The 11,716-nt window shown below is 54.1% G+C and overlaps 1 protein-coding gene across 1 annotated transcript; it reads right to left on the reverse strand.

Moving 5' to 3' along the window:
• LOC127201702 (keratin, type II cytoskeletal 78-like) lies at positions 1-8,760 on the reverse strand. The gene is given in 12 exon segments (XM_051160393.1): positions 1-703; positions 706-1,232; positions 1,235-1,426; positions 1,429-1,725; positions 1,806-1,840; positions 2,044-2,264; positions 4,193-4,318; positions 4,644-4,808; positions 6,026-6,121; positions 6,494-6,554; positions 7,468-7,682; positions 8,097-8,760. Coding segments are annotated over 12 exon segments (2,976 nt in total). The 5' UTR covers positions 8,442-8,760; the 3' UTR covers positions 1-7.
• Between the last annotated feature and the right edge of the window lie 2,956 nt (positions 8,761-11,716).

Genomic DNA, 11,716 nt, shown 5'->3' on the forward strand with positions numbered 1-11,716 from the left:
TGGTCACTCAATAAATGACAGATGTCTTCCGACTTGACTCCACTGTCTTCTTCAAAATGGTGCGGCAGCTGGAGCCAGAGCCAGAACTGAAGCCAGAGCCAGACACAGAGCAGAAACCCATGCTGGGGCTGAACCCAGACCCCTGGGGGGTATCAAAGCCGCCCGTTACAATGCTAGAACAGCTTCCAGGCCCAAAACTGCCTTTCCAGCAAGTGCCCATGTGGCTATCACCAACTCTTCCAGGCATGACCACTTGGCCTCCACAATCTCTTCCAGGCATGACCACTTGGCCTCCACAATCTCTTCCAGGCATGACCACCTGGCCTCCACAATCTCCTCTAGGCTTGACCACTTGGCCTCCACAATCTCTTCTAGGCTTGACCACTTGGCCTCCACAATCTCTTCCAGGCATGACCACTTGGCCTCCACAACCTCTTCCAGGCATGACCACTTGGCCTCCACAATCTCTTCCAGGCATGACCACTTGGCCTCCACAATCTCCTCCAGGCTTGACCACTTGGCCTCCACAACCTCTTCCAGGCATGACCACCTGGCCTCCACAATCTCCTCTAGGCTTGACCACTTGGCCTCCACAACCTCTTCCAGGCATGACCACTTGGCCTCCACAATCTCTTCCAGGCATGACCACTTGGCCTCCACAATCTCCTCTAGGCTTGACCACTTGGCCTCCACAATCTCTTTCCAGGCTTGAACCACTTGGCCTCCACAATCTCTTCCAGGCATGACCACTTGGCCTCCACAACCTCTTCCAGGCATGACATTGGCCTCAATCTCTTCAGGCATGACCACCTGGCCTCCACAATCTCCTCCAGGCTTGACCACTTGGCCTCCACAACCTCTTCCAGGCATGACCACCTGGCCTCCACAATCTCTTCCAGGCATGACCACCTGGCCTCCACAATCTCTTCCAGGCATGACCACTTGGCCTCCACAATCTCTTCCAGGCATGACCACCTGGCCTCCACAATCTCCTCTAGGCTTGACCACTTGGCCTCCACAGTCTCTTCCAGGCATGACCACTTGGCCTCCACAATCTCTTCCAGGCATGACCACTTGGCCTTCATTAATTCTTCCGGGCACAACCACTTGGCCTTCATTAATTCTTCCGGGCACAACCACTTGGCCTTCATTAATTCTTCCGGGCACAACCACTTGGCCTTCATTAATTCTTCCGGGCACAACCACTTGGCCTTCATTAATTCTTCCGGGACAACCAATTGGCCTTCATTAATTCTTCCGGGCACAACCACTTGGCCTCTTGAAAATTGGCCTATATCTCGGGCACGGACAACCACTTGGCCTTCATTAATTCTTCCGGGACAACCACTTGCCCTTCATAATCTTCTTCCGGGCACACCCACTTGGCCTCATTATTCTTCCGGGCAAACCACCTTGGCCTCATTAATTCTCCGGGCACACCCACTTGGCCTTCATTAATTCTTCCGGGCACAACCACTTGGCCTTCATTAATTCTTCCGGGCACAACCACTTGGCCTCTGTCAAGTCCTCCAGCCTTGACCACTTGGCCTGTACCAATTCTTCCAGGCACAACCATTTGGCCTCTACAAACTCCTCCAGATGTGACCATTTGGCCTCCACCAATTCTTCCAGGCATATCCATTTGGCCTCTACAAAATCCTCCAGATGTGACCACTTGGCCTCCACCAATTCCTCCAGGCACAACAATGCTGCCTTCTGCTGTAGCTGCCAAGAGATGCACTAGGGTCACAGCAGGGTCCTCAGCACCCCAAGGGAACTCTACTCTCAAGTGTGCCCATACTTACAGACAGTGACCTGGCTCCTGTGCTCCTTAGATATCCTGGAGGAGGAAGGACAAGAGAGGAAATGCTAAGAATATAAGCCCCCCCCCCACTTCAAATCCCTCCCAGCAGAGTTGGTTGCCCTTAGTGATTGGCAGTGTCAGAAAAATCTCTCAGAATGTCCTCCAGCAAAGAGAGGCCTGTGCTGGCCTTCGGTCTCCCCAAAGCCTGTCGCACATCCCCAGGTCCTCCCCACACCCACCTGCACTCCTCGCTCTCCAGCAGCCTTCGATAGGTGGCGATCTCCACATCCAGGGACAACTTTGTGCCCATCAGCTCCTGGTACTCGCGCAGCATCCGTGCCATGTCCTGCTTGGCTGTTCTCAGAGCAGCCTCCAGCTCATCCAGCTTGGCCTGAGCATCCCTCAGAGCCGTCTCCCCATGCTGCTCGGCATCCACGACAGCTGACTGCAGACTGTCAGTCTAGAGGGGAGTAGAAATGAAGGAGGAAATGCCTGTAAGCCTGTCAGAGCCTCTCAAAACACCCACCATGGATATAATTTGAAGACCCAGACAGACCTTAATCTCATGAACTCAAAATTATGCGTGGACAGACCGTGCCCAGCCTCTCTCATCCTAAGGAAAATGTTGCCTAATAGTTTCTTTTTCCACAGAGAGTTCAGTGTGCTCAGTGGGGTCCCCCAACATCTTCATATCTGCCCAGAACCTCAGAATATGATCTTTTTGTAAGCAAGGTCTTGACTGGCATACTCAGTTAACCATCGTGACAGCACATGGTACCTAGTGTGGGTCCCAAGCCCACTCACTGAGCACTGAGGAACTAGGAGTGGACAGAAGCGCAGAGATATGTGGGTGGCCCAGCATCACCTCAGATTCAGAAATGAAGAAACACGCCAAAGGCTGCCCCTGCTCTGTCCCCACACAGATGCCCCAGAACAGGAACAAGATCTCTCCATGTCTCAGGAAGGCTGTGGGGGGCCCTGTGGGGGCACAGCACACAGAGGCAGCATGAGAAGCCCATCTCTCAGGCTCTCCGAGGACAGGCACATGCCGCGGGTAAGAGGCCATGGCTCCTCAGGGCTGGACCTGGAGTGCTTCTTTTAAAAGTGGGTGCGCAGCTGTACATGCAAGCAAAGCACCAATCACATAAAGATAAGAATAAATAGATGAATAAAATAGAAGTCAATGCGGTAGAAAGACGGTTCAGTGGTTAAGAGCTCTGGCTGGTCTTCGAGAGTACCCAGGTTCAATTCCCAGCAGCCACATGGTGGCTCACACTGTAACTACAGTTCCAGGAAATTCAACACCTTCTTCTGGCCTCCATGGGCACCAGAAACACACACACACACACACACACACACACACACACACACACACACACACACATGATATACAGATAACTTGCAGGCAAAATACCTATACAAATAAAGTTTTGGGGTTTTTTTCCCCAAGACAGGGTTTCTCTGTGTAGCCTTGGTTGTCCTGGACTCCCTTCGTAGACCAGGCTGGCCTTGAACTCACAGAGATCTGCCTACCTCCGCCTCCCCAAGTGCTGGGATAACAGGTGTGTACCACCGCACCTGGCTAACTAAAGTTAACTTTAAATAAAAAGCATGTTTGGGAAGGCTGTAGAGGTGAGTCAGGGGACAGGAGCACTTGCTGTGAGGTCGTGAGAGTGGGAGTGGAGACACCACCACCCACATGACCACTGAGTGTCTTGCACATGCTCCCACACAAATACTTAGTGACTGCAGCCTACACTCGGCACCCACTGTGGGTCTCAAATCCAGTCTTCTGCTTTGAGAAACATGAGCACAGACTGGATAGCTAGTAAGCCATCGCTCGTCCCTTCTGGAAGGGCAGGCCACCTCAGAGCTCCTCAGCCTTCTGTGAGGTCTCCTCCTGAGAGGGCTTGCACATAGGCCCATCTCCCTTTCTCAGGCTCTCGCCCCTCTCTCACACACTTTCCCTAAAGGGAAACCAGAAAAGTGTTTGCTGTTAGGTTCCTGTGTACTTGTGTAAGGAGAGCCAAAAGAAGAGGTGAGCTGGAGAATTAAGCGAAATCTCTCTCGGAAAAAGGCAAAAAAAAAAAAAAAAAAAAAAAAAAAAAAAAAAGCAAGACGTCCACTGGAGTGTAGGCTCTTAAGTGGCAGAACTCCCGGCACTGTACAGTACAAGGGCTCTGCCCCAGGAAAGCCAGCGTGCAGACTGGGACCCCGTGGCAGTTCAGGGGTGACTTGAAGATCTGCCTGCAGACTCCCCGACACGACCCAGTTCCTCTTATGCACATCCTCCGTGTATAAGCCCGGACAGGAAACAAACGATTAGCTGTGGAGGGACCAGGCAAGTAGCAAGCAGGGTGGATGCTGCAATGGCTGCTGGGAGCCTACCTGCTTCTTGACGCTCCCGATCTGACTCTGCAGCCTCTGGATGGCCTGCCGAAGCTGGGAAATCTGTGCCTGGGCTTCCTTCATGCTGTGTCCTTGAAGCTGGGCTGAGGCTTGAAGTTCCTGGTACTGAGGGCACAAGGGTGGCACCATCGGTTGAGTCGACAGCTACCTCTGACCCTAGAACTGGGGACATGCCGTCTTCCCCCCGCCCCCGGGAAACGGCCTCTCCTGCCATTGCGTTTTCCGGGTGCAGGCCAACTGCTCATGCACAGGACACAGTAGTCAGAGCCTGTCTCCTAGCTTCTTGTTATTGCCACCCTCTCCTGAGCTGTGGACAGAGCCCTGCCCTCTGGACCCCAAACCTCAAGCTCGTTAGCAGAGCTGCCCCCACTAGGACCAGAGTGAACAGGACCACCCAGCCATTCTCAGCTTGCTCTTTGGGCCACAGCACCTTGGTCTGGAACACGGCCTCGGCCTCGGCCTTGCTAGTCCGAGTGATCTCTTCATAGCGGGCGCGGACCTCAGCGATGATGTCACCGAAGTCCAAGAAGCGGTTATTATCCATGGACAGCGCCACAGACGTGTCACTTGCCTGGGTCTGCAGCTGTCCCAGTTCCTATGGGAGCCGCAAACTCAGTGTCTACCACCAAGGCTCCCTGTCCCCTGTCCCCACGAGGGATGTCTATCCATGGACAGCGCCACAGACGTGTCACTTGCCTGGGTCTGCAGCTGTCCCAGTTCCTATGGGAGCCGCAAACTCAGTGTCTACCACCAAGGCTCCCTGTCCCCTGTCCCCACGAGGGATGTCTATCCATGGACAGCGCCACAGACGTGTCACTTGCCTGGGTCTGCAGCTGTCCCAGTTCCTATGGGAGCTGCAAACTCAGTGTCTACCACCATGGCTCCCTGTCCCCTGTCCCCTGTCCCCACGAGGGATGTCTATCCATGGACAGCGCCACAGACGTGTCACTTGCCTGGGTCTGCAGCTGTCCCAGTTCCTATGGGAGCCGCAAACTCAGTGTCTACCACCATGGCTCCCTGTCCCCTGTCCCCTGTCCCCACGAGGGATGTCTATCCATGGACAGCGCCACAGACGTGTCACTTGCCTGGGTCTGCAGCTGTCCCAGTTCCTATGGGAGACGCAAACTCAGTGTCTACCACCATTGCTCCCTGTCCCCTGTCCTCTGTCCCCTGAACGTCCATCCACTTGCCCATCACCCAATGGAGGTCCAGATTTGCAGGGTAAGAACCACTAGGGTGGTCTCCGGTGACTTTTAAAGTGTGGGTGGTAAAGGGGAAAACCTCACGAGGCCCCAAACCCCCCTGTCCCTGCTGCACCTCTCACTCCCCACACTCCACCATCCTCCTGGCCTGGTCGCGTTGGTCACCTCGCGGTGTCTCTGGCTGAGGACACAACTCCTGCCCCGAGTCTCAGAAACTACCCGCCTGGAGATCTCCTTCCCTCCTCCATGTTCCCAGCCTGATTTTGCCTTCCACACCAGGCTTATTTGCGATTGCCACCTATCCGTGTTTCCGGCCCTCCGGCCCTGTCCTCTGTAGCATCTGTTGCCTCCTAACAGAGTACGGAATTTATATTTACTGAGGCTGCCGTTTCTGTCTGCCTCCCAGCACAAGCACTGTGAGGTGCTGCCTGTGTTCTTCGCGGATAAACTCTCACACCGGTGGCTGGTGATGACAGTCACACTGGTTGTCAAACGACGACGAATGACCACACACCAGAGCCATTGCAATAGGCTTCTCCTCTAGGGGCTCCCCTCAGGGCCACAGGGAGCCTGCCCAGCCTGCCCCTTTCTTTTCTACACAGGTCCTTACCTCTTCATACAGACGCCTCAGGAAACAGACGTACTCTTTCAGAGACCCCAGCTTGCCTTCCAAATCCATCTTGCTCATGAAAACCTCATCCAGATCCTGGGGAGACAGAAACCATTGGGTTCCTCCACTTCCTCTCACGGCACACACTGTGTCTGAAGGCCCTCTTTTTCTCCCTGCCCTGCCCTGCCCTTTCTACAGGACACTATCCCTGATTAACCCCAACCTACTGTGCCCCTGCCCCTGCCTCCCACCCTCTTGGCCTCTGCAGTGAGCCCAGAGCCTGCCAAAGAGCACCTCACTCATATCTGGCCTTTACGTCTAGGTAAGTATCCCATCCTGACAGGGGCAGCTGCACGCAGAGGGACAACGTGTCCTCAGTCAGCATCTCCACTCTCCAGCCCCACAGCCCAGGGCCAGGGTTAGGGCATCGTGGGGGCCTTCTGAGGGAAGCCTCTGAGCCTCTCCTACCTTCTTAAGGACCACAAAGTCATTCTGCACCGAGGCATGCTGATGAGCTTCCTGGTCATACCTGCAAATGGGGAAGGAGAATCGGGCACCAGGTCAGAGTTTGCCCCTGCACTAGCCACCCCACCCCATCCCTGAGCACCCTTGTCTTCAGAGTCCTCAAGTCAGGAGCCACCATTGACCTTTCTCTCATTTCCTTTCGGGGGGGGGGGCTTGTCATACCCTGTCTATTCCTCTGTGTCGGACTATCCCACAGGACAGGAGACTATATGTCTCCATGGTTTCCCAAGCATTCAGACATCGCTGAGCAGGAGACATGGGTTTCCTCAGGGGACCTGCACTCCCCACAACAGATCCGAAAGCTTGGATTCCTCTTCCCCTATGGCACCTGCCCTATTGTTTTCCCGGTAGCCCTGGAGACCACAAAAGGAGGGCATGATTTCCCAGAACTTAACAGTAATAGAATGTAACACTAGGCGGCCTGTGTCTGACCTCCAGCCCTCACCATCCCCCAGCCAGGGGCCATATGTACCACCAGGCAGCCTAGGTAGAGAACCTGGAACCACAGTCCAGCTGTGAATCACACCATAGGCCTGGATGCACTAAAGTAACTGCCCTCCGCCCAAGACCAGAAGACATCTGAGTCACGTTAGCCCACAGCCTGCTAAACAGGAATTTCTCGAGAAAGCTATCAAGGTGTTGTTTAAATAAGCCCTTCCCAGTCCTGGCCAGACAGGTGGACCCTTGAGGCCAGGCCTGGGCCCTCTGGAAAAAGACCTCAACATTTCTCCCAGGTCTCTCTGGTCCTGGGGGGAAGGGGGTCCCTCTACATATTACAGGTAACCTTGTGATTCAGGAGAGAGGAAGTCAAGGGACAGAACGGAGGCCCGTCATGCAGCACCGGGCCGGGAGACCCTGAGGCTGGCAGAGCACTCCACACGCCACCCCCTGGACACACAGAAATGTCTGCTGCCTACTTGGACTTATACTCATCCTCCTGGTCCCGATAGGTCTTCAGCTCAGAGTCCAAAGCCCCTCGCTCTCTCTGCAGCTCCTCCAGCTGCTGCCTGAGCTGGGCCAGGCAGGCTTCGAAGATGGATTCCAGGCCCTCGGGGCTATGGTTCCCCTGAAGCTGCTGCAGCAGCCCCCACTTGGTCTCCAGGACCTTGTTCTGCTGCTCCAGGAAGCGCACCTGCAGCCAGACACAGGGTCCTGAGGCTCCTGGCACTCCCCAGGCACAGGCTCTGCAGAGGAAAGCCTCAGAGACCCTCCTGTGGGCCCTTCCACGCCCGCCTGGGTGGAGGAGCCTCAAGCCCTCCTATAGAGCCTGAGCACACCCCATGATTGGATAGGACAATACAGAGCAGATCCCTCATCATTAAATACTGGCTCTCCATCCCCAAAGCCCAGCCATGGAAGAACAGGGCATTGGCAAACCAGAAAGACTCTAGCTAGAACTGGGGAGGACTTCCCTGCCACTGCAGCGATTAGCAAAGTGGCGGAAGAAGGTGGTTTCCTCACTCTAGTCCGTCTCCTCTAGAGCAGATGTCTGTGGGAGGCCCAGGAGCAAGGGCTAGGCTGCACACCCAGGCTGTTCACCCCTCACCTTGTCGATGAAGGAGGCAAACTGGTTGTTGAGGGTTCTGATCTCTCGGGTCTCCTGTGTCTTCACCGCCTGGAACTGGGGGTCAACGTCAATCTTCAGTGGGGTCAGCAGACTCTGGTCGATGGTCACTGCTTGGATGCCCCCAGGAGGGCACTGGGAAAGCCCAGACCGTACCCCTTGCCTGGCCCGCGCCCCCCAGGCCCTCTCACAAGAGCTTCCTCGGCATCTCCTGGAGGAGCTAAGGCTCCTGCTGCTGAAGCCAGCCCTGCCCCGAGCCCCCGAGAACGCAGAACACGCTGAGCGAGCGCTGAAGGCCCCCTGAGCCCGGCATGGGGAGAGAGACATGGCAGAGGCAGACAGGCCCGCAGCTTCAGACAGACTGGAGATGGTCACGGTGTGTGTGCTTCTGCCCTGGGGCCCTGGCACGAGACTTTTATCCCCTCCCGTCCCTGGGCTGGGCCTTGGAGAGCAAGATGTTCTCAGCCTGACTGTGTCTGCCGCTTGCTGCGGCTGACCTGCTCTGACACACCTGGGGAATGGATCCACGGCACGTGCAGAGCCCGAGGTAGGAGACCCAGGCCCTGCCCTGCAAGCCAGAGAAGCATCTGGAAGCGTGAGCCGTGGTTCCGGGCAACGGTTGGCATCACTAGGGGTATTCAAAGAAGGCTTCTTGGAGAATGAGAAAGCAGAGAGCCTGCGTGCAGAGGAATGAGAAAGCAGAGAGCCTGCGTGCGGAGAAGAGGATGGCATAGGGAGCAGGGGAGGTGCCACACGCCATGGACAAAGAAGACCCAGCCTCACAGAGGCAGCCCAGGCCCTGAGCAGCCGGGAGACTGGCAGAGGTGGCACAGCAAGGACACTCCATGATGTAGAAATGGCACAGAAAAGCAGGGCACTCGGTCCCTCCTTTGGCCCAACCCAGCAATCACCAGTGAGACAACACCTGCCCCACACACCAAGCAGGTATATTCAGCCAGGATCTGTACGGCAGCAGCCAGTCCTGTAGCCCTATCCCTCCCAACACACCACCCGAGGCCCCTCCAGCTGGGGCAAGCCAAACCCCTTCCAACGGATAAATAACATGTGCACCTAAAAAGCTGCTCCTGGGAGGCTGGGAGCAGAAGCGAGGGGCCTGGGGTTCTCCCAGGATGGATTCGATCCCTGGCCTAGCAGGAGGAGGAGCAGGTGGTCCAACCTCAGACCCCAGGAGGAAAGCATCCTACAAATGATGCAGCCGCTCCCTGGGGTCTGCCGAGCCTCTGACTCGTAGGGTTTTGTTTAGAGGGATGACAGTCCTGTTCCATTTCCTCTCCTGGCACCTGGTGAATCCTGAGGGTAGGATAGTTGGGGTCTCTGAGGATACAACTCCAAGAAAGAGCAAGCGGAAACTCGACATGCCAGACACTCGAGAGATGCTATGAGGAAGGCATCCTTGGCATGTAGTGCAATACCACAGGCAACTCCACCCAGGCCAGACAACCGTGCACACATGTGTCTCCGCTTCCTCCAGGAGGTCACAGGTCACAGGTCCTTCCTCCTTCCCCCCGCCCCTGGCAGGACCTCCAGGGACATGAAGAAGCCTTTGAGGAGGCAGGCGGGTAGCAAAGAAATTCAAGCAAAGTATGAGGGGCCAGGGAAGCCAGAGAGAGGAGGAAAAAGACCCCTGGAGAAAGCTGCTTGAACAGTGGGAAGGGAAGGCGCACTGAGACACTTTGTGAATGAAAGCTCTGCTCACGTGCAGAAGAGTGAAATTAGAGCCACATCTATGACGCTGCATAAAAGCCAACGCCAAGTGGGCCTCAGCATGAGACTTGAAATGCTGAACAGCCAGAAGAAAACAGAAGCAGTGTCCTACATGACGCAGGAATAGGAAAGGACTCTCTAAATAAGATTCCGTTCATTCAGGAATTAAGGCCAAAATTAACAAATATGGTCTCATAAAACTGGAAAGCTCCTGGACAGCAAAGGAAAGGATCATTTGAGTAAAGAGGAAGCCAAGGAGTCGGGGAGACTCTTTGCCAGCTGTGCATCTGGTAGAGGATTAACACCCAGAGTACATGAAATAAAGAGCTAAAAGCCAGAGCCAAGAAAGCAAATGTTCCCATTTAAAAAAAAAAAAAATGGAGCCGGTTGTGATGGCGCACGCCTTTAATCCCAGCACTAGGGAGGCAGAGGCAGGTGGATCTCTGTGAGTTTGAGGCTAACCTGGTCTACAGAGCGAGTCCAGGACAGCCAGGGCTACACAGAGAAACTCTGTCTCAAAAAGCCAAAAAAAAAGATATGGTTCTGATCAGAGTGTTCTCAAAATAAGATATAAAATCTTTAATAAATACCTCAAAGTGGTCAACACCCTTAGAAATGCAAATTTAAAATGCTTTAAGGGGCTGGTAAGGTAGCTCAGCAGGTAAAGGCGCTGCTGCCAAGCTCTGTGACCTGAGTTCAATTGCTGGGACCCACGTGGTAGCGATGGAAAACCGACTTTCACAAGGTGTCCTCTGCCACCATATGTGCATGCCACACACGCAAACACACACTCACACACTCACACATACATGCAAATAAGTAGATAGATGATGATGGTGATGATGATGAAGATAAAGACAGACAGATAGACAGACAGACAGACAGACAGATGTGGAAAAAATCATTTTGAGATTTCCACCACCACCCTCCATCAGAATGGCTAAGATCAAGAAAACAAGTAACAACAAATGCGGGTGAGGGTGTGATAACTACACACAGTGGAATACTATTCAGCTATGAAGAAAACTGAAACCATGAACTGTCCAAGTAACCAGATGGAACCGGAACATTTTCTACTGAATGAGGTAACCCAGACCCAGGAAGGCAAACGCCACATTTCTCTCTAAGTGCGGATCCTAGCTCTGAGTCTTCAAATGTGTGTAACCCAGGTAACCATAGAAGCCAGGAAAGCAAAAAAGGCCACGTTGGGTAGCGGCGGGGGGGGGGGGGTGGCTGTAGCAGGGGAGGAAGTGGGAGATGGGAAGACAGGGTGGAGGGCGCTGTCTGGGAGGAAGGAAGCAAGGAGGGAGAGAAGAGGGAAAGACAACACCGAGGATGATGGGGAAAACATGGGGAAATACTACTGTACATATACTCAAAAATGCGTGTGTAACACACCAGTGCGTGTGTATACATATATAAATAGCTCAAATGAAGCTATGCTACTTGTGGTGATAATTTTCCAAGAGCCATAGACTATCTAGGAAGACAAAACAAAATGGCGCCAAACTCCCTTTGAATTTTTGATCAAGGGCAGCTCAAGGTGGCGCACGCTTTTAATCCCAGCACTCGGGAGGCAGAGGCAGGTGGATCACAGTGAGTTCGAGACCAGCCTGGTCTACAAAGTGAGGCTAGGACAGCCAAGGCTACACAGAGGAACCCCGTCTCAAAAAACCAAATAAGAAAGAAAGAAACTCTCAAAACAAATGGGCTACTGCTATTGCTCTTTGTTGCTTCCCAGGAGGCAACATGAAAGGTAAGGCCCTATTGATGGAGCTGTCACACGCTCACACACTCAGGGCGCAGGATTTGCAGGAATGGCCCTGGCACTCCTCGAGGACTGGCTCTCACAGTGATGGAGGTGCCTCCAAGGGGGA

Source organism: Acomys russatus, chromosome 17, assembly GCF_903995435.1.
Source record: "Acomys russatus chromosome 17, mAcoRus1.1, whole genome shotgun sequence".
NCBI lineage: Eukaryota > Metazoa > Chordata > Mammalia > Rodentia > Muridae > Acomys > Acomys russatus.